This window comes from Nilaparvata lugens, chromosome 1, assembly GCF_014356525.2.
Source record: "Nilaparvata lugens isolate BPH chromosome 1, ASM1435652v1, whole genome shotgun sequence".
Lineage (NCBI taxonomy): Eukaryota > Metazoa > Arthropoda > Insecta > Hemiptera > Delphacidae > Nilaparvata > Nilaparvata lugens.
The window spans coordinates 24,453,301-24,476,535 of record NC_052504.1 but is presented as its reverse complement, the minus strand read 5'-3'; the positions used below and the strand labels follow the sequence as shown (position 1 = coordinate 24,476,535).

The 23,235-nt window shown below is 33.1% G+C and overlaps 1 protein-coding gene across 1 annotated transcript; it reads left to right on the top strand.

Annotated features, from left to right (window-relative positions):
• The first annotated feature begins 670 nt into the window (after nucleotides 1-670).
• On the top strand, nucleotides 671-21,490 carry LOC111053933 (chitinase-3-like protein 2). Its single transcript, XM_022340875.2, has 8 exons — nucleotides 671-889; nucleotides 3,660-3,826; nucleotides 4,775-5,088; nucleotides 5,672-5,796; nucleotides 6,729-6,968; nucleotides 8,024-8,239; nucleotides 8,838-9,048; nucleotides 17,406-21,490. Exons 1-8 carry the CDS (start codon nucleotides 828-830, stop codon nucleotides 17,544-17,546), a joined length of 1,476 nt encoding a protein of 491 aa, XP_022196567.2. The 5' UTR covers nucleotides 671-827; the 3' UTR covers nucleotides 17,547-21,490.
• Nucleotides 21,491-23,235: the final 1,745 nt, after the last annotated feature.

Here is a 23,235-nt window from a genome sequence, read left to right as displayed (position 1 = left end):
AATAATCTCAGTTAACTCAAACTTCTGGTGAACGGGCCTTCAAGTGACATGAGTGAGCACGTGCTGCTATTGCAATTCCTCCACCTCAAACAGAGTGGACACTTTCCTATAGTTAGGTCCACGTTATAATGGCAATGAAGAAAGATAGGAGAACAACATTGCTAATCCTCTGTCTTTTCAATGCCTTCTATAGACTGTAGCCGATACAGGTTTAGTAATGTGATATTAACTGTTCAATTTCGTCTAAAATAATCAACTATTGGTCTATTTTATTAAGCAAGAAATTATATTTTCCAATAATTTAATAATTAAGATAAAATACTTTGTTAATTTTTCATTAACTCTACATTGTTGAAAGATCTGGCAACAGAACAAAGCGAGAAAGAGATAGCACTATCCTCTTTGATGAATGTTAGACAAGGGTAGCAGCTAATCAATCACTGCCAATTACAACGTAAACCTCATTATAGCTAACATAACACTCACCTGTGGCTCTGTTTATATTATGCAGGTAAAGTTCAAAAATATGAATTTTTGGTCAACTTTCACGACGTAAAAATGACTCCACAAAATCTTTAGCTTACAGACAGGATGCTCTCAGAAAGTTTATCTTATATCAGTAGGTTGGTAATACGCATCATATTGGTTGAAATGAAGTTGGCGAAAGTGAAATAAATCATATGATTCAGTCGCAAAATCTGTAATTTTTTCATGTCTTCAAGCAAGTATTGAACTATAAACAATGGACAAATTCAGTAACGTTAATTTAATGTACTTGGAGCAATCTTATTGATTTTTTGTCATTCTCCACAAATTTAACACCAAAAATGTCTAATCAAAGACCAAATGCTGAAGTCAAGTATGAGCTATTGGAAGATTATTATTCCAGGTAATGTTCAATATTAACTACCTAACCTATAAAGAATTTTTGGGTTTGTAGCTAAACGAATATCTTTACACTGTACAATAAATTTGTTATTATTAATTTGTAGAAAAATACTGGTATGTTATCATAATTCTACTCAGCTTTGGCATTAGGTCTTCATTATTAGTTTATTTAAATTTGTTTGTTTTTTAGGCTTGTACCCAAAGCTTATACCTAAATTTCTACAAACATCTCTTAGTTATACTTATTATTTTATAAGTTCATTAAACAATATAAAATTGTAAATTCATTAAACGCGCGTCTATAATAACTAAACCGATTCGTTCAACAGTAATTTTTGTTACAAAACTGGTTTTCAATGTTTGGCTTTTTAAACAAATAGGCTACTAGGTCTATAATATGAAGGCTAAATTTGTTTTTTTGTATCGTTACAAAAGTGAATTATTATGCCTTTAGCCTTTTACCACACAGTGAGTAGTCCTTATTAGAAGGACGATTATTTTGACCTTCCACAAACGGACAAACCATATCTTCAAATTATTTCAAGATTTATTCAATATTAATAGTTTAAAAAACGATGGTCACGCTAGTAGGTTATCGCTCAGATAAGTTGAAACTCGTGCGTCTACTACTCCTGTTAAAGGAACAGCAACTCGAAGAGAAAACTCCTCCAAATATGATCTATTAAGGTGCGTACAGAAGATATACATGTTATTAATAAACACTAAAGTGTACGTCCAATGCCAAAATAACTGGCATCAAATTTTTGTTTGGGATCGATTTAGTATGTCATTTTTAACATAAAATCACAATAAATAAACGGCGGTCACTCATCATAAATTTTTAAAAAGTAATTTAACACCTCTAATAAATTAGGTTAGGAAAAGCTGTAGGTTAGAAAAGTTTTGGTTAGGAAAGTTTAGGTTAGAAAAAGCTTTAGGCTAGGAATATCATAATTTGAAGATTTTGAAGATCAAAATGGCTGCTACTTATAGGTTAAATGCATGTAAAATTGTGCTACTTTGAACTTGGTTTATTTTAAAAACAATAGTGACCGCCGTTTAATTTTTGTGCTAAATCGATCTCATCCAAAAATTTGATGACAGGTATTTTGGCACTGGACGTAGACTTACACCAATAATTATATCATTCATATTCAATATGTAATAATTATTATATTCTTGGAGCACCTTCAAAACGTTCCGCAATCGCTCCGATCATGAACGTTACGCGAGATGTTACGCAAGAGTTCGATAGAGGTTCGAAGGATGATCGCTCCGCTCTTTTTTTATTGACTTCAATAATAATAAACTTTTTGTCCATAAAGTGACCATGCAGGGCATGCTCACAAGAGACAAGTCAGGAGAAAAACATATAAGGCAAAAACCAGCAGCGGAAATCACAGCGCCAAAAAAGTCAAAAGTATCTACTCACCAGTGCACTGTCACATTCAAAGAATTCGTTAAGTGAGTAGAAAGGATTCTCCTGCACGAAGTGCTACAAGTGCTTCGCTACAACCTAACCTCACAAATGTGAAAAGTTCAATTCAGCTGATCGGAGGACAAAACTGAATGAAAAATTCTGACCAGGGGGTTGCTGGGTAGCCTAATAATGCATTATGATTATTGCATTTATTTTAATGTTTTATTATAAACAAAAATAACATTTCTGTCAATGTTTCAAAAGGTGAAAGGCTTGGTTGGGAGTTCGGCTTCTTTCTTCTAAATGCTAATATGCCGGTACCTAATATAATAAATGCTTTTATAACTTTATATGATATTCTTTAATAATTAATTATTGATTTTATTTGCTAACACAGAGATCGTAACACTACTATTAACAAACATTACAAACAAAAACGTTGATCACGCATGCGCAAGTATTGGTTAGTTCAACGTTCGACCTAGAAGCTAGACAAGCTCGAACTCTGTTACACGCTCTTCTCGCGTTCCACTCTTGCTCCCCCTTCGATCATCAAACGATCTGCTCGAGTGACGTTCGATTGCGGAGCAGAGCGAAAGTCTGTACGCGCCTTTAGTTTACTGGTGGTTTGGACATGGCTTTAGGTTCATGTAGCATCCATCTCTCATCATCCTCCCCCTTATTCATGATTGATTCATTCATTTCATTTAGAAAACAACTGGATCAACTTTATAAAAATAAATTTATATATTTTAAATCTACTTATTGTGATTTTTACTTCAATGCCGTAATTTATGTTTGTAGGCTATTTTCTTTTCTTAGCCGATCAATTTTAACATCACACTATAGTGAGGTTAACGTTATAATGGCAGTGTTTGATTAGTAATGGTACTGCTATCCTTGTCCATCATTCAACAAAGCGGATAGCGCTATCTTTTTCTCGCTTTGATCTGTTGCCAGAACGTCTTTTAACAATGTAGAATTAATAATTGATTAGCCTAACAAAATAATATTTCATCTTAATTATGAAAATTCATTATGAAATTATTAAAAATATAATTTCTTGCTTAATAGAATATAATTGATTATTTTAAACGAGAATGAACAGTTAATATTACATGAATAAACCTGTATCAGCTACCCTCTATAGAAGGAATTGATAAGACAAAGGATCGGCATCGTTGTTCTCCTATCTTTCTCCACTACCATTATAATCTGAACCTCACTATAGTAGACCAAATCGCGCGATTTTTTATGCATACTTTTGTATCGTGCAACGTGTCAACATTTTTTATCAAGTCAACATGTCAACATTTTTTAACGGTGAATACATTTCATGTGTTTGTTTTAGACCGGCTGTTAGAAGGAGTTATGTGTGGTCGGCGGGTGGTTTATTGCTACTAGTTTCATGTGTTTCAATTATTTCACTCTATGTCACCATAGACAGGATGTTGGCTGGCAAGGAGAACATAGGAGCTTTGGATTTTATTATGACTGGACCAGATAAAGTCATGACAGGTACTTTTCTTTGTATTTCATCTTAAACAGTAATCATGAATCATCATCTTAGCTTCGGCCTACAATAATTTTTTATTACTAGGTGTCAAGAATTTGTCTATTGTTCACCATAATGTTGAAATTGATACAGCCAGAGCAATTTCCAAAAGAAATCTGTTATTGATTTTGTCACGTTAACTTATATTACAAATAAGAATTGAATTTTTATCTCTATTTGTGTCTCTATTTGTGAATTTGTGTCTCTATTATATCTTGTGTAAGCATTGTCATTGGTGTATTTCTTGTTTGATCACTGGCATAACAACTTAGTTGTGAAACTGACTTGATTTGATTAGCTAGAGAGTATTACCAGAGATGAACGAATATCTTTTTCAAAGAATATGAGTTATCGAGTATAAGAAGTTTTCTTCTCTCTGGTATAAACATCTTGATAAGAGCAATATTATGCATGAGTTCAATTCATTTTATTCAAAAACTTCATACATTACATAGTATGTAAGAACGAAGTAAAGCGATACATTAGTTTGTAACATTAATATGAAAAACAAGTAAAAAGTTCATGAATAACTCCATGCGTGGACGATAAGTCCGTGTCCATGGAGGAGTCTTCTGACAATCGTGACAATCGATAAGAAAAAGAATAACTATACTTTATTGACACTAGATACAATAAAAAATCTAGTAACTAAAAAAATACATTAATTTAATTTGCGGCATTTAAGGTATCATACAATCGAAATATAGGTAAATTAAATGCTATGATAGATCAATATTATCAAACAACCACTTTAGCTGAATTTTTATTTGAACCTTTTTCGACAAATCAATGAATTTTATTCTTCTCTCATCAACTAACAGCATCTGAGCATAGGTTTACCGTTCTAATTGAAAAAAGGTATTTCAGTAGTTGAATACGGGGGAAATGACAATGCTTGGTTCCTTTTCTAGGACACGTAGAAATGTCGAGAATGAGAGGAGAGATGTATGCAACGGCGGTCTACCACAGCATCAATGCCAGTGCGCAAAGTTTTGCGATTCTTGGTAACACTGTTACTGTAGACAAAGAAATAGATGCTGTTTATACGATTGTGGAGGCAGCGCCGTTGAAGCTAGTCTGCTATTACTCGCTGCCTGACAACGAGTCGATGACCGATCAGCTGTGGCCCGAACTTGTCGACCCTCTTCTTTGCACGCACATTCTCATCGCGTTTGCAAATGCTGATAACAAAACAATACAACCAACCCATACATCCGATGTCGAGGTTGGTTGAATTTCGATGTACTTCTATTGGAATATGCTAATCACAAAATAATATAATACAGTAATAATATGCATGGAAAGTAACTCGAAATTATTATGAATAATGTATTATTGTCCTCAATATAATATACCATTTTCTTCTAACGTTACAGTATGTTGAATATGTACATAATTACTATTTCATCTTTGTCTGTTCCATCAAAAGTTGATCATTCGAATCTCAAAATGTAAGCAGTAATTTATAAACATGATGTCAGGAAATGAAATAGGGTTTCCACCCATTTATTATGAAACAATTCATATTCTGAACGGGATATTGATGACACACAATCCTAAGAACTGGAATTCCCATGTCCAATAAAATATAACTATAATTGTCATCAGAGTAAAACACTGGCGTTTTTACTTGAAAATCATGAATTCTTCAAGATTTTTTGAAGAAAACCAATAATTCTGTTCACAATAATACAAGTGAATGTCCTTTATTTTCTTTTCTATTCATGATCGTGAAGTCACTCCAATAATTATGATGTTTTTCTTATATTATTTCTGTGTTCTAATTGTTCATGTCGAATTATTTTCAGATATATCATCAAATAGTTGATATGAAGAAGCAGAATCCAACTCTTAAGGTAATGATATCCATTCAATGTTTCTCAAACAATGGTGAACTAGCTGCAGTTGTTGATACCAAGCAGTCGAGACAAACGTGAGTTTATTTCATTATGAATATTTTTAATAATATTAACTCAAGTTGAAAAATGTCTGATTCTTTTAATTTTCTCAATATATGTCATTTAGAGATTTCCGATTTAGATGCCATTTCTTGAGACACGTCGCAATCTATTAGCATCTGTCTTGTCTGTGTCAATGATTTGGTTTGAAGGGATAACAACTGAGGAGAAGCCAATTAATTGCTCATGCAGTTGGATAAAATATAGCATAAGAAGATATTGCATAGTATGGGTTGTTTATGCTACAAATTTCAAACCGAATTTGTTAACTCAACTTTTGTGTCTGTATTGCAATAAATCTTAGTTATTGACTAAGTTTCTTTAGTTTGATTATTTTGAATATTAATTTTTATTGAATGCATCATTTTAATTTTGTCATAGTGGTTTTATAATGATTTAGTGTTGGCTTAAACTTATGTTTAGCTAAAACATAGCTAATATTATTAAGAAATATTTACCACTGTAAATCATATATTATAATGATTTACTATAGTATTAGTGGTGTTATAATGATTATTAAGCAAAATAATTTAAAAAAGCATCTTTTCAATCAAAGATAATTAAAAAAATACACAACTTGAATTGAAACAAAATTGCCATTAACAATATTACTCTCTGTCTTAATTCGTGTTAAATTGACACATAGTCGATTACTGTAGACTACTATCTATTATTACTGTTTTGTTGGGGTGAGAGTGTAAGAACGGCACAGTATGAGAGACTACCAGCGAAACGAAAAGAACTACCATGACCATCGACTCGAGTTAACAGTGAAATATGGAAGATAAACGCTCTGCTCTATACCATGGGATATCTCCTTGTGTTATCTTTTCTCCATGATACTAGGTATCGCTTGTAATTTTTTCAACGTGTATTTCTATTGTATTTCTATTCGTTGTTTGTTCAGGTTCATCGCTAGTGTAGTGCAATTTTTGGTGATGCACAACTTCGATGGCATCGACATAGACTGGGAGTTTCCCGTGTGGCCGGGATCTGATATGAAACAGCTCAACGACTTCACCGCGCTGCTGAAAGAGCTGCGCACTGCGCTCGCATCCATCCAAGGAGACAGGAAGCTCATCAGTGTAGCTGTGGCTGCACCACAGACAATAGTAGATGCAGCCTACCAAGTACAGAAAATGGCAAAGTAATTAACTAACCGCATCCACCATATTGGCTCCATACTTCTATCCACTTCAAGATACTGTTTGATAATCCCAAACAAATAATAATAAATTACCAGTATTATCTCAAACCTGAATGAATGGTATTCATTCTTATTTGGAAAATATACCTAACATTTCACTATGCATGTCAATATTATCAGTGTAGGCCTACTATACATGTCAATATTGTTGTAAATTTGTGAAATGTTGTTATAATAATTGTAATTATGTACTTTTCATAAACAGTTTGTTTCCAGAACAATCACCTTGGCAACTGTGTTCACATCATAAGTATCCATGTAGGGCTAGCCTACATCAATATTATATATAGTAAATATTAATGAAATAAATTGTTAAAGGTTCCTCGTTTGAGTATGTAAGTTTTTAACTATGAATTCTTTCATAATGCTACATTAAAATGTTATTAATGCATAGTTTTGTACAAATTTTTATGAAATAGATTACTATTCATTTTGATAATACTTTGAAAATGATATACTAATATTCCCGGAGAAATTTACAAACATTCATGGCATGAATAATGTTTTTTTTTTTTCAATACAAAAATGATTTCTTAGAAACATTCTTTTCGTGTACAAACGTGATTTTCTTTCATTTGATTCTTTATATTCTTATACTTCTAATTCATCATAAATATTATTTCACTTATAATTCTATTGTCATCGAACTAGATTGACAATGATATCACTTATATGGTTTATCATCATCCCAATTCTACTTAAAACTTATTACTTTTTTCAATAATCTTGTATAGTTTGATGAATATAGTTCACCTATTTTTACGAAACAGTGGACTAGCAAATTCAATTTGAATTACCCTAGTTCCAAAATAGGATTTAAATCATATTTATCATACTATTTTGATCAATAAAACCTAACCTACCAGAAAACCTACTAGATAGTTAATTTGTGAACATTTATCTCATCAGCAGTTGAATCTCTTACAAATAAATTTATTTCAATTTAAAACAAGAATTTCAACAGATTGGACTAATATTTTTCAATATTTCAACAGGTACGTTGATTTTGTGAATTTGATGGCCTACGACTTCCATTACTTTACTTCGTACTTGCCAATAACCGGGCCGAATGCGCCACTCTATCAGGCATCGTTTGAGCAAGGAATATTTACAACTTTAAATACCAATTGGTCGGCCCATTACTGGCTCAGTAAGGGGATGCCATTGGACAAGCTAGTAGTGGGAGTCCCCACATATGGACATTCTTTCACGTGAGTGAATTTAGTTGGTTGACTGGAATATTATATTCAAGTATACTGTGAACTCTAGCCTATATGAACATTAAATCAATCAGTGGCTTTATATTGATTATTCAGCTAGAGATGGTGGATATATGGAATTTGAGCAGCAATACATTTTTCTTCAATACATGTACTGTATTTACATGTATAAATCTTGATAAACTTGCTTTTTTTTAATGGAGGTCCTTGGAACTCATAACCCGCATGGATGTATTTTCAGCAAAAAAATACTTTAAAAACATTTCTGATTGCACAGTTCCTAGATGTGAGAAATTTCAATGTATTCTGTAGTTACTTCAAGTCTATATTATTAACTCAACACCGTCCTTGAGGTCCCACCTAGCCGGATTATATGCTTCAAGCTAATACATAATATTCTATAATTCACGTTTTCAATTTCCATTCCTCCCTGAAACAGCCCACTCTTATATTGTAAAAAGTACTATCTTGAATTGAGAGTTCGTCTATATCTCTCAAGCATTTAGAAATATTGAAATTATTAATTATACATTTAGAAATTATTGAAAATTTTGAAATTATTAATTTCATTATTTGGTTTCAATTGCAGGTTATTGAACGAGGAAAACACTGGTTGGGATGCGCCCGCCACTGGTATCGGAAAAGAAGGATTGGAAGGATTCGTTGTTTATCCAGATATTTGCAGATTTCTGGACAGGGAAAATACAAAGTATGTTTTTGATTCTGAGTTTAAGGTGCCTTATACCTACAATGGTAGAGAGTGGATCTCGTACGACAATGAGCAAAGTCTGCAATACAAGGTAAATTTATATTTGTTCGACAGTTGTTCTTTCTAAACGAAATTGGATATTGCTATTTCATTAAAAAAATAATCAGGTTTTCTAAGGCTGGGGTTAGACAAAATGAACTTAGAGCTAGAGCAAGTTTGTGAAGCATAAAGCACACAGGAACAACCCAACATATGAGAAGGATGCGGGATGCATCAATAAGTGGAAGTGGTAGTTGAAGCAAATCATGTATCAATAGTGTATGAAAAGTGTATATTAAATTGGTTTTATCAAGATTGTTAATTATTTTTGTTCATAAAAAGCATTCGCTCGTTTGGTCTAACGCCAGCCTTAGAAGTATCGTTCAACAATCACTGATCTTGTGTTTGAAATATATATGTATTATTAATAAATAATTATATGGTTAAAGTTTTTGCGTACCAGCCTAGATGTTGTTATACAGAGTGACCACGAGAAACATTTACATTTTAAAAATGAAAAAACAATATCAATTTTCCAAGATAATATTCATTTAATTTGAATAAAATAAAATAGTTGTGAGTATATGTCATTCACTCTACGTAGAGAAAATTATGTCAGGAAGTTTACGTCCTTCCCCGAGTCAATTTGCTATTCTGTCCAGGAATCTCTTCCGCACTCGTTCCAGTGCGGGATCCATGCCACCTCAGTATGTAAGTCCGCTTTCAATTCATCCAAAGTACGGGATTCATGTCGATAAACTTGCTCTTCCAAATGTCCCCACAAACAAAAACCACACATGTTGAGGTCTGGAGATCGAGGAGGGCAGTGCACATCTCCATAAATCTTAAATCAGATGGCCTGAAAACACGTTTCGCAGCAGGTTCATTGAAATTCTAGCAGTAAGAGAAGTTGTTCCATCTTGCTTAAACTCCATCTTGATGTCATCTTGCAAGTTGAGCCTGTGCAGTTGTGGAAGAAAAAATTGTTATTATATCCATGTACCTGTTCGAGGTAACTGTTACCAGTGCTCCACCCTCTTGAAAAAAGGGCACCAATAACATGCTTTCTTGATATCACACATCATACGGTTACACTGCCTCCTCGATCTCCGGACCTTAACATATATGATTTTCATGTGTGAAGAGATTTGAAAAAAAACACGTTTATCGACATAAACCCCGTACTTGGATCATTTGAAAGCGACCATACGTACTGAGGTGGCATTGATCACTGAGGATGCACTGGAACGAGTGCGGGAGAGTTTCCTGGACAGAATAGAAAATTACCTCAGGAAAGAAGGACGTCACCTTCCCGAATGGCATATACTGTACTAACTTTACTCGAGTTGAATAAATAGTATCTTGAAAAATTAATATTGTTTTTTTATTTATAAAATGTAAATGTTTCTCGTGGTCGCTATGTATGAAATATGGTAGACATCCCGATTTATATGATAGAAAATTTAGCATTTTTAGTTCTATTGCTTACTCTCTCATTCTCCCTCTCGCTCTCCCCCTCACTCTCTCTCACCCCCTCCTTGGCCTCTCTCTATCACTCCTGCGCCTTTCGCTCTCGCTCTCACTCTGTCTCACATCCTCTCTCTCTCTCTCTCTCTCTCTCTCACTCTCTCTTCTCTCCTCTCTCTTACCGGTTGTGTGCTAATGTTCTCCTTTCTTCAAAACCCCTCAGGGTTTTGTTATTATTTCATAGAATGCTTCAGACATATTATCTTCAACCTATCTTGAATTTGACTTTCCCATGCCTAGTTTGTAATTTTTTTTGTGTCAATAATATTCATTACTATCAACTCTTGCTTGTAATATTGTGAATTCCCTCATTCCACTGAGTAGGATTGTATAATATAGTTAATGTAGCATCGTACTGGAAGTTTGATGGTTGAATGTGAGAGAGGGCCGGCCGTGCAAAAAAACTAAAACTGCAATTCAATTGAATCCTCACTTCTTCACTTTCTCACTATAGGCCTATATCCCTCAGAAACACACTCTCTTGTAAAATACTCAATCCCCTACACTGAAATAATTTGACTCCTTCAAGTTATGTGCTCCCAACTTGATAATACCGCCCGTTGTTCTCTCAATAATATTTGTTGAACGAGAGCTAGCAAGTTCTTACTTTTACTCAAGTTCAAAATGTTGCCAGTCTGTGGGTTGCTTGTTGTTTGAATGCACTACAATAACTTCAGAAAGAGTTGATCGATCAGCTTCAAATTTGAACACGCACTTTCGAACCTTTTTACAGATCAAGTTCGTTGAACAACAAATATTTTACTCACTTCTTCGTCCTTTTTCAGGATATAAAAGTAACATTGAAAGTACTACATGAGACAAAATAACTTGCTCCTGAGTGTCTGCCTGACTATTATCTTTCAGTAGCATACGCGTAATATTAATGATACAAATTGTGATGGCAGTTGCTATGTCGTTGGTATTATTAATTTGACAAACTTTGAATTTTGATTCTGAATCATCTACCCATACGGAGAAACCTATGAAGTTCTATGGATTCACGTAGGCCACAGCGTATTAATAGGAAAACAGTTTGATGATCCTTTCCCAAGATAATTTGACAGTGGGCTCCACTGGGATTCCTATTCAAATTAAAAAAATTCTGTAGGTAGCTTCATAATTTAGGTCTGCCATCTTCGTTCCGCCACATTGGATTAAACATTTTCTTTGGGAAGGTTTAATACAAGATTCAAATAAAGAATTTCAAGAGACAATGAATGGTGGAAATCGCTCATCAATGTATCAAACCACCGTTTCAAGATATTCACATTTAGTGTTGAAGTTTTGATATCTGTGATACAGAAATATTGCTCGCCTAGAACAGGATAGATTATTCATCACATTCTTATTATTATCGTTCCCTAGCAACCTATGTTAAGCGTTTATGTAGTCGCTGCTAAGAGAGATTATGTGATAGCTAATACTGAATAATAGTCAATAGTCAAAATTCTTTTACATATTCTTCAAGAATAGCAATTGTTGTCAAGAATAAAAAATTATATATATATAATTAAATATATTTGAATTGTTTGTATTCACAATTATATTTTTGTTCACTGCCAGTCTGTCTCCTGTTTCAAGAAATTCACATAGTTCGTACATGGGCCTTCCTTTGAGAAACTCACTAAGTCTTTTTTTCAATGTCACACAATCCAGCCTCTTATCTTCTCCGGTAGATGATTCCACAGTTTTCTGCCCACGTATGAAGGTTTCTCTTCGAAGATTGCAGTCCTGTGCCTTGGGAGATTTAATTAACAGACATTTATGGGATAGTATTTTCTGGAAAACACTGTTAATTGGCAATAATAATTTAGCAATATTGCACTAATAGTTTTAATTTAGATGACTCTCTCCTAGATTATTGAAATCTGTGCTGGAGATTCCTCAGTGATTGCTGCATCATCTGAGAAAACCCCGTGAAAGTGAGCTCTGTTCGAAATTAACAGAATGCTCAAGTATAGACATTTAGAAGTAAACAACCATTTCATTTAAATCGTTTAAATAATTAAATAAACCATTTCATTTAAATAATTTGTTCATTGAAATCGACCCCATCAGTATTTACTCGTGAATTACCGGTAGTGTATTGTTAATGTATCAAGATTTGAGAAGATAATATAAGCATCTTATTAGTTTTTCTCTCAATGATTGTAATGTATGGCTTAATTTCTTTTATATAATTATAAAATATCACAGTTTATTACATTCCAGTTCAATTATCTTGTTTCACCATCCATTTCTAAGTAGAGCTCATAAGTATCGTAATCTTGCCATACAATACCATACAATAATTGAAGTTGATTTCATTCAACTTTAGTGGCGCCATTTCACCAAACTGCTAGGGAGGGGGAGGGGCAAAAACCAAAAGGTATTGGGGGGGGGAGGAATACCCCCAAAGGATAGAGGGACCTGGGTTTTTCCCCATAAACGTTACATTCGAAGATGTTATTATATGCTTCATTTTTTTCCAGTTTTATATAAATGTGGTTGAAGTATCAATACAGACATATTATACATTATTACTTATTAAATTCAATCATGAAATATTTATTAGAAATTTAGGTCTACAGAGAGGCCCTAAAGTAGGAATACACTAAACAGATTTCTTAAAAATCATGGAAAAAGATAAATTTTTCTGTTACAATGACAATTTCATTGGGGAAAATATTCTTATTGGAAAATAACTTTTAGTTAGAAAGCTAAAGATACATCAAGCTGTTCCCATAATTCTCAACAACTCTTTACATACATTTGATTGTCTGATTGTTCCCTTTGTCTTGCTTTCACTGTGACATCTTGCAACTTGTTAATTCTCACATTGAAATTATTCAATAACTCACTTATTGTGCTCTGATCAATAAGTGTACCCATTCTGTATTCAAACTATACCACAGAGAAACATATATTCTTTATTACTCTGTACCCATACTTTCAAGGCAATTTTGCTACATTGTTTATACTGTAGAAGGAACTATACTACTGCTGTTAAAAAAAAGTATTACATTTTCATGAGACTCTAAGGATTCGTGTATTTTCATTATTTTTCATTATTATTTACCCGCATTTTCATTATTTATCTGATCCTTGAGGGGGGCTTAGGACCCCCTTTTCACTGTCCCCCTTATGACTGATCAATTTCAAGGCCTCTGACATGACCTAACGACTGTTTCCAGGCAGCTGGACTGGCAGTTTAACGTGTCCAACCGAAACACGGGAGTGGTATGAGAAACATATCTTGCCCGGGCCGGAATTTGTTATACATTTATAATAATAATAATAATAATTCATTGGATATTCTAATTTGTTATTATTATTATTATTATTATTATTATTATTATTATTATTATTATTATTATTATTTTTTATTCTAGCAGTTGGTCCTCGGCTGCGAGTTTTAGGATTGGTGATACCGCCGTTGTGCAAGAGGCGGATGATGTGGAACTTGCACCAATTTAAAAGAATATATTCTAAGTTATTTATTTTGTTGTCCAAGTTGTTTTAGGTAGTTTAAAATCTCTCAATTATTTTTTCATCCCATATATATTATAATAATTACTTTAAAAATGAATTGGTTGTTCACTATATTATACATTATTTTAAATATACAAGACCGTATGAAAATAGTCTCATGAGGGTAAATGCAACGTTGCCAAATAAGATTTGATCAACTTCGTCCGCAGCTGATTATAAGTAAGAATTAATATTGATATTTTCATATACAGTACACCTGAAGAATTGGCATAGTTTATGGTAAGGGGTGAGGAGGTACTCAGCTCTTCCAACTAACATCGGATTAGTTTTATGCAGTCTACTATAACAGACGTTCCCATATGGATGTTACTATAGACATATTACCATCGTATTCCATTTCTGTTTGTTAGTTTGTTTGTCAGTATGTCTGATGGAAATCGAAAACGGCTTTAACGATTTTGGTTAAGTTTGAAACATAGTATATAGTTTGAAATATAGTGAGTTTGTGATACGAAATCATCATTTTAATTAGGACTCATGTTTAGGATAACTCACTGAGGGAACTTAAAAATGATCAGGTAATAATATTCATCAACCGAGTAGCAGCTGACTGAGAGAGTTTTCCGTCGTCAGTTGAATACAGTTGATCAAGAGAGTTTTTCATCATCAGTTGAAAACAGCTGATCGAGAGAGTTTGCCATTGTCACTTGAAAACGAGACAGATGTGTTGAGTCACCAAGTTTGTTGACGTCATGTTTTAAAGTTATTGCATGATTCGAGAAAATAGTTGCAGAGAGCAGCCGAGTGTCAGCAACGCAACGCAAATTTGAATTTGTAACATAATGATGCGGTAATCAGGTAATGCTAAAGTAGTCAGTTTTAATACACCTGGGTAATTGAATTATAACAATCATTTACTTCTAAATTTCCATCTCTATGCCTTTGCAATTTCAACTCTATCCTTTGATATTGTTATATTCATAGACGTGAAGTAGATAGATAAGGGTGGGTGTCTACCATAAGTAAAATGAAATGTCTATTTCCGACTTCTGTAGTTGAATACTTGTAGCTAGTAGTTCTGTGAACAGTAGAGCTTGTACAGTAGTTATAAGTTTATAAGATCTCATTGTTTAACAGATCTCATTGTCAATATGTCACCCCAATTAGCCCTTCGGACATCGGAAAAAAGAAACCGGTACCGTGACGAGAAATCGGTAAGTGTTGAAACGGCCAATGACTGATTGGCGTGTATTGACGATGACAATATTACCTGTTATGAATGAAACCGAGAGCAGTGCCAAGCTGTAATCATCAAAAGCTAATCTACAAACATGCCAACGTACATATACTGACAAAAGCAAATCCCGTCGTTGAAACGTAGAAAAATCAATCATCAAATATTATCATGAAAAAATAACATTTTCCCGCTTTTTTGGGAAACGATAACTGTATATCTTCCAGTATTGAAAATGACATTCGAAATGAAAAAACAATACTGAAAAATTTTATTATATTCAAAATTCTCAATGTTCGAATATATTACCCCCCAGTAGACTACATTCAACACAGTAGAACCACTATAATTTGTAGCTTACGGGACCAAGCATTTAATACGAATTTTGGAGGGTGACGAATTATATATCAAGCTCTGCAATATCGAGGCTGATAAAATAAAATACGAAAAAATATATCATGGACACTGATCCCATAATTAATTCATGATATAGCCTGTATGAATGGATATTAGAAAATATTGTTAAATATTAATTTGACATACTTGTAAAGATTTCAGAGATCAATACAACCGTTCATGAGCGAGTTCTTCAACCAAGGGTGTCTCTAGTTATATTATTATATTGAATCCATAGAACTTTAAAGTTCACTCCGTATGGGTGAATAATTCACAATCAGAATTCAAAATCCCTAAACTAATAATACCAATTACTATAACGTTAAATGTATTGCTATCACAAGTTGTATTATCTAATACATGTGGGTGGGCTATGTTGAAAACAAACAATACCTAGACAGGCAGACAGACATTAAAGAAAGCGAGTTGATGTAAGTTTCGTATATTAATCAGCTGAATTCAGTGGAGTTATCAGTTACTATGGCATACCGGTACTAGTGTATTTATCGTTATAGGAATACTAGTTACAGTGTTTTTGATGGCAAAACTACGAATTATAGAGTTATCGAGAAGTTTCAGTGTACTCACTAATCTAGACTATTGAACTATTAAGTGAAGTTATTTTGTTTTGTGTCAAGAAATTTACTAATAGTTATATTATTCAAGCTCCAAATAACTGCAGAAAAGAGAGACAACTGCACAAAATAGGAATGATTTATATAACGAATTATACAGTTACAAGATAAGTCATCGCCTGATATTACTACGAAGAGGGATAGAAAAGGTGATAGGTTTCAGAAATAAATTGTCAATGGTCTTGTTAAGAATAGCCTACATGTGGGGATCCATCAGAAATAACCATTGTTTGAAAACCCAGACAGCTCTGCGTAGTACAGTCCGTCCAAGAAGTATACCTTTTGGAAGTGTCAGAGATTCGATGTGTCTGACTTTGTCGTGTCTGTACGAATGTAAAAGTGTCCGGTTTTGGCGCCTAACGCACACGCCAATTCGAGACTCTTTCAAAACAGTCTTTCCCTGTCGCTGGCGTACGGTGTCGATGGATGAGATAGTCGCTGTCCACTCCTGTCAGGTTCTGGGTGTGTCGGAGGACTAAGGTGGCGCGTTCCCCATCTTGCAAGTTGAGCCTGTGCAGTTGTGGAAGAAAAAATTGTTATTATATCCATGTACCTGTTCGAGGTAACTGTTACCAGTGCTCCACCCTCTTGAAAAAAGGGCACCAATAACATGCTTTCTTGATATCACACATCATACGGTTACACTGCCTCCTCGATCTCCGGACCTTAACATATATGATTTTTATGTGTGAAGAGATTTGAAAAGAAACACGTTTATCGACATAAACCCCGTACTTGGATCATTTGAAAGCGGCCATACGTACTGAGGTGGCATTGATCACTGAGGATGCACTGGAACGAGTGCGGGAGAGTTTCCTGGACAGAATAGAAAATTACCTCAGGAAAGAAGGACGTCACCTTCCCGAATGGCATATACTGTACTAACTTTACTCGAGTTGAATAAATAGTATCTTGAAAAATTAATATTGTTTTTTTATTTATAAAATGTAAATGTTTCTCGTGGTCGCTATGTATGAAATATGGTAGACATCCCGATTTATATGATAGAAAATTTAGCATTTTTGGTACTGTGTGCTGTTACAAAATTGAAAATAACCTACAGTTCAAGGTAAAATGAAAACTTGGAAGAAGAAGAAGAAGAAGAAAATATTTTTTAGAATTATAAATTCGATATTGTTGTTGCAGGCTGATTACATAAAGAGCAAAGGATTTGGAGGCGTGATGATCTGGTCGCTGAATGTGGACGACTTCAGAGCGTCGTGTGGCAAGAACGACTTCCCACTTGTGCGTCAGGTGAAGAACATCCTCGAGGACGACCAATTGTGACTCGTCGAGCAGGGCTTGTCCGAGGCCCTGCAGCATCTGCCATCAAAGTAAATGACAATTACTACATCTAGTCACTCAGATATTAGACAATCGAGCCTCTTTTCTTGTTAACACAATACCGAGCTTATCTTGTTCAAGTCAACAATGTAATTCTACATTCCATCCAGTAAATCTTGCTCAAAATAGTACCAATGATCATCTCGTAGCATAACCTGTTACCAAAATAACAAACTTCTTCGATGAAAACCTTCAGTTTACTGGATAAGTTGTCTACTCTTTTAAAAATATTCCAGTTCGATCCCCTACACACTTATTCTACATTAGAAAAATTTAAAACATCTAACAGTGTTGACTTTTACTGTTGATTGAAGTCAGTCATGAAATCCCACGAAAATTCAAAATTTCACCATCATATTTATATTATAACTTAGATTTGACTTGAATTATTGTGTGAAAAGAACAAGAGTTGTGTAAATTAGCTACATTATTGTTTGAAGTTTATGATTTGAAAAATCTTAGTCAATTGATTAGAATTTGTTCATTGATCGGTTTAAAAGTTACTATCCCATTCTGATACATTATTAACCAAAATTTCATGTCTTATTTTAATTTGGAGTTTTCAGAATGCAGCTACTAGATCTATAGTCATTCGCTTCATGCGGATCTCACTTACTCGTAGTTATACTCCGGAACTTTTCTAATCCTCTATGGACAACGTTTTGCAATGTAGAGTTGTGTGTGAACAACATTAAAAATCAATGAGAAACCCTATTATTTAATTTTGGGGGAATTTCGATTAGGAAACTTTCCTAAAGACTCATTCCAATAGAATAAAGCCAGTGCATCATTTATCTTTATTGGTTTGGAGCTGTGTTTCGTTAACCGATGCTTCATTATCTCGCTTACCCGGGTGTCTTTCAAATTGCATAGGAAAAAAACATAAAATTTATTTTGCAATCGGTATTGAATCCGATTGTCTGTTGGAAAACACGCTAGATCATCCAGTTCTTTACAGGTGTTGAAAGTGAATAAACATATCTGATGACAATGGCATCTAATATACTCCCGATCTATCACAAATTTATTTTAAATAGTTCTCACTCTCTTGGATGAACCCGTTTTTCTTTAACGTCAGTTCATTCCAAGTCAGGCCACTTAAGAAGCATCACTAGTTTTTATAGACTGTTGGGTAAAATTATTCGAATGTTTCACTCCTTGCAGTGCCCTTCCTATGTATTTGGCATCTTGTGACTTAGCAGCATCCGATGTATGTATAATTTTTTTTCTCAAGCCAAATTCTTGCCGAATTTATTCTCCAAAGCTAATCCTCTCTTATAGGTACAGTATAACATTCGTATTATTCAACTTTTCATTAATTACTATGCAAAGTTAATAGTATTTATTCTCAAAAACCTTGCACTTTCAGTCAGTTCCAAAATAATTGTTATGTTTGTAATAGTTTCATTGTTCAACTATTGGAGAAATATGTCGATTGTTTCATCATCCAAAACATTGTTTTTATTATTGCGTTATCAATCTACAATATACGTTAGGCAATTTCTTGACTATATTATTGAATATTCTTTTGAAATTATTCTCAAGGAATGTTACACAAACATCATGTTTTTGTGTGTTCTATTTATACGATTGTACTTCTCACATTCCTTTATGGTATAATCGCTGTATAAATAAATTAGTTGTTTGCAATTAATTTTATCAATGTCGATTGCTTGTAATGTATTGGTTGTATTACTAGTTACCTATTTATTTAGATGTATGCATGTAACTTGTTTTTGTTTAAGAAATTAGTATTAACTGGAATTCACATTTCCGATCTTTGGCATTGTGCCAAAAATACATTGTCGCTAACTACTGTACATTATAATAAATTATCTCTGTTTTCGAAATTATTGATTAATTAAAGACAAAATACATTGTCGCTAACTACTGTACATTATAATAAATTATCTCTGTTTTCGAAATTATTGAAATTAAAGATCTGAAACAGATTTATGTGACTTCAAAAATGATTCTAGCATTTTTGTCACGTTGTCGAAAACGCCAGCATGCTTCTCTGTGTACATTTACGTTTACATTTCATTTGGAAACTTACTGTTTAGCGTATTTTTTACTTATTCAAGTAATGATTGCTTGGATTTCCAATTCTAAGTGGTGAATCACAATGTTTTAAACTCTTCTCAAAGTGCTTCAGACGAACTGAATGTTCCTACTTCTTCACGAACAAACACCTTATTTAATTCAAACAAGCTAATAAACAATAGGCTATTTTAAAATGAGAAGCAGAAAATTTCAGAGATATACAGCCAGACAATGTGAATTCTGATTTGGTATCCAAATGAAATGACTTTCGTCCCTTTAAAATTTCAATTTATCTGTAAACACATTGCATTTCTGTATTTTTTAAGTAAAAATATCATTCTTACCCTGACTAAAAATTACATTACGAGTATGTGTTTGTTGCTTGCTTTAGGTTAGTTTCGAGTTGAACCTACTTTATATTGCTGAAGTGTGACTGTTGTAAGTAGCTTTTATAAGGGAAGTATTCTTATATGAGAATAACAATTTCAATTTTTTCATTCTCAATCTTCTCACATTTTTTCCATAGATTTTCACTATTCTCTTATCACGATAATCCACCTACATTGAAAAGTGTCTACTGTATTCTTAGAATAGTCGAAAAATAACAGCAATATCTGATAGCATTGCTGACTTGAATTATTTCCAGTCGGATATTATACAATTCCTGAAGGGTACTTAGTCAAAAAAGCTCAGTTTTAACCAATTCGGTACGACTAAATTCCATTTTTCTCATCTACAAAATTTCAAACCAACTTTGCAAGCTCTTAACTAATCAATTATCTCTAGAAAGTTATTCAATATTATTAAATAGCTCATGATATTCTAGAAAATCTCGAATATCGCCCTAGAATAAAACAATAGAATATAATGGAATATTAAACATGAGTTTGGAAGCAGTTGGGTCGATGGTCAAGCTGGTATCGTATGGCTTAGATAGGAGACTTGCGCCTGCTACTTCCGAATATTATTTATGAGCTCCACAATAATTGTTTAGAACCCACCTCAAATTGTAGGTCGTTCCATCTCTCATCATCATCCCTTCATTACCCACGTTCAATTTATAACTTGTGTGGGCATCACTTTCAGCAAAAAGCAAATGATTTGACGACCGTACTTTAAAATAAAATTAGATACTTGTAGTACCTGTACTCGTGAACTACCGTAATGTTTTCGACAAGTGTTCTAAGCCATCAGAAATTAATGGTTTTTCACTCTGCTGTATATTTGTTTTCCAAGGTAGTAGAAGCTTTAATTAACTTATGATTTACTTAATAATATTAGATTTTTATTATGTGAATGAATTCGATTAAATATATTTGAATATACATTGATGTTGAAATTCTATTTCAAATATATATATGTTCGAGTCTGTAATTAATGACGTTGTGCAATTTGTTCATGTAAGCAACAGAATGGTTCTAAGTTGCCATTTTTCAATAATATTATGTATCCAAAGGACTCAAATCGGTGCAAGTGAAAGAAAAATGCAATTCCATTCTACATTATTATAACAGCTGAGATGCAGATATTACTAAAACATGGCATACCAATTCCCTAATTATTACTCAGAGACAAATAATAATTAAGCGGATTATAAGTACTATTCTCAATCTTTGGTTTGTATGTGGTTGGCTAACGAACGTGCAATTCATTTGTTCTATTGATGTATTGAAATTACTCGTAGCTATCTTACCATTCTGTTGTTGCATTAGATTAAGTATATCACAAGAAGGCTGACAGTGGACTTTGAATATTGAACATAAATAATATATATTCTGTACAGTTATGTTAGTGCTTGTAAAAATATTATTGGTATAAATTATATTACTCGATGATTTCAAATATCAAAGTGCGTATTCAATATTTATTACTATTACCATACTATACATGATCTATTTTTTACTGAAACTATTTGCACGTTGAAGCTTGCCTAATTAAATAATTTGCTGCGAAAATTGAACTAATAAGTGTAACATAGGTTACTCAATTGAGTAAAAATAGCGGAAATCAAGAATGCAGTGATGATATTTTGGACTTGAATTACACATGAAATATTTCTTTACACTGCAGAAATAAAATAAACTAATCGTTGACTAAGGAACCCACACCCTCATATATATGTTCACTATCTATGCGTATAGTACACATTAGTAGTAGACCATGCTGCGCACTGCGCAACTGTCTGTAGACCGACTATAGACGGTCTAGATACGCAGTCTATAGAAGATCTATTTAAATAAGTAAATTGCCATTGCAGTTGTGTCTACGACACATTTATACACAGACTATAGATGGTCTAGAGACAGCACTGCGTCCACACTACAATGTATCGATTTAGACGAGACAAAACAATTATCATCATTCCTTACTTTGATGTTCACTTAGATGGACATTGCATTCAATAAAATAAATTGTTAATCAAGCAGTTCTTGTATTTAAGGATTTTTTTCAATCGATCAGAATTGAACAACTTTCATAAAATTACCACATACTCAAGCTCAAAACGTTTTCAATCTTAATTATGTATACAACAGTCCAAATGTAGCTAGGTAGGTTATATGTCACTTCTACATTACACGAAAATTCACAATTCAAAACAAACGAAAAACCAAGATTCTAAATTTTAAAATATTCTCTCATGAATTACAAACATTTAAAAGATTTCAAACTTTGCTCGCTCATCAAATATTCAATTTGGAATTTCAATTTCAATACACATCTCATTAAATACAAAATTCATATAATATATTTTAATCCCTCTAGCTTTAAGCTATTTGAGGGATATTAAAAAAATACAATTCCCATTTACTATGTTGCAATAACTTACATAATAAACAAATTAAATAAATATAAGTATTATATAAACAAATAAATATATAATATATTGAATGAATGTTATTAACAAAGCAAATTAGAAATTCATAAATAATAAAATGTAAAACCTTCCCATATAACTATTAAATGATCGCTAGTCTGACGAAACTATTGTGAGCTTGCATTTTTACTGTAAATCCTACCATTATGTCATATGTCAATCATCAATTATTGTAATGAAAAATAATTTCAATTTTGTTTGAACTTCACCTTTTCTTTGTAAATTTCGCAATTCCAAATGAAAATCTTATCTAACTAAACGTAAATGAACTAAAAAAATTTCTATCAAACTATTATAAACTAAAACAGTTCATCGAGTAAAAGTTTTATCGTATAAATAGTGTAACTATCCATTTTCTTAAGGCCTCAAATAATGAAAAGTCTTCAACTCGAACTATTCCCCTGAACTATTCTGGCTTGAAAAAATGAGACAAACTTTCAAGAAGAACTTAGTTATTGACAGAGGGAATAAAGATGAAGAGTTATAATAAGCTATGTTTACACATTCTTTAGGAAACCGTGTTGTTGATTATTTTATTGCCGTAAGAAGCAAACAGTTTTAGGTCTATTTTGTCTTGTTCAGTGGATGATCATCTATTTTGAGACGTTTAATCATCCCAAATATATCTTCACCACTGTATCCACAAAAATGACTTCTGCTACTGCGTGTGAATAATTGAGGGAATGAATAAAATACTAAAATTCTACAAAAATG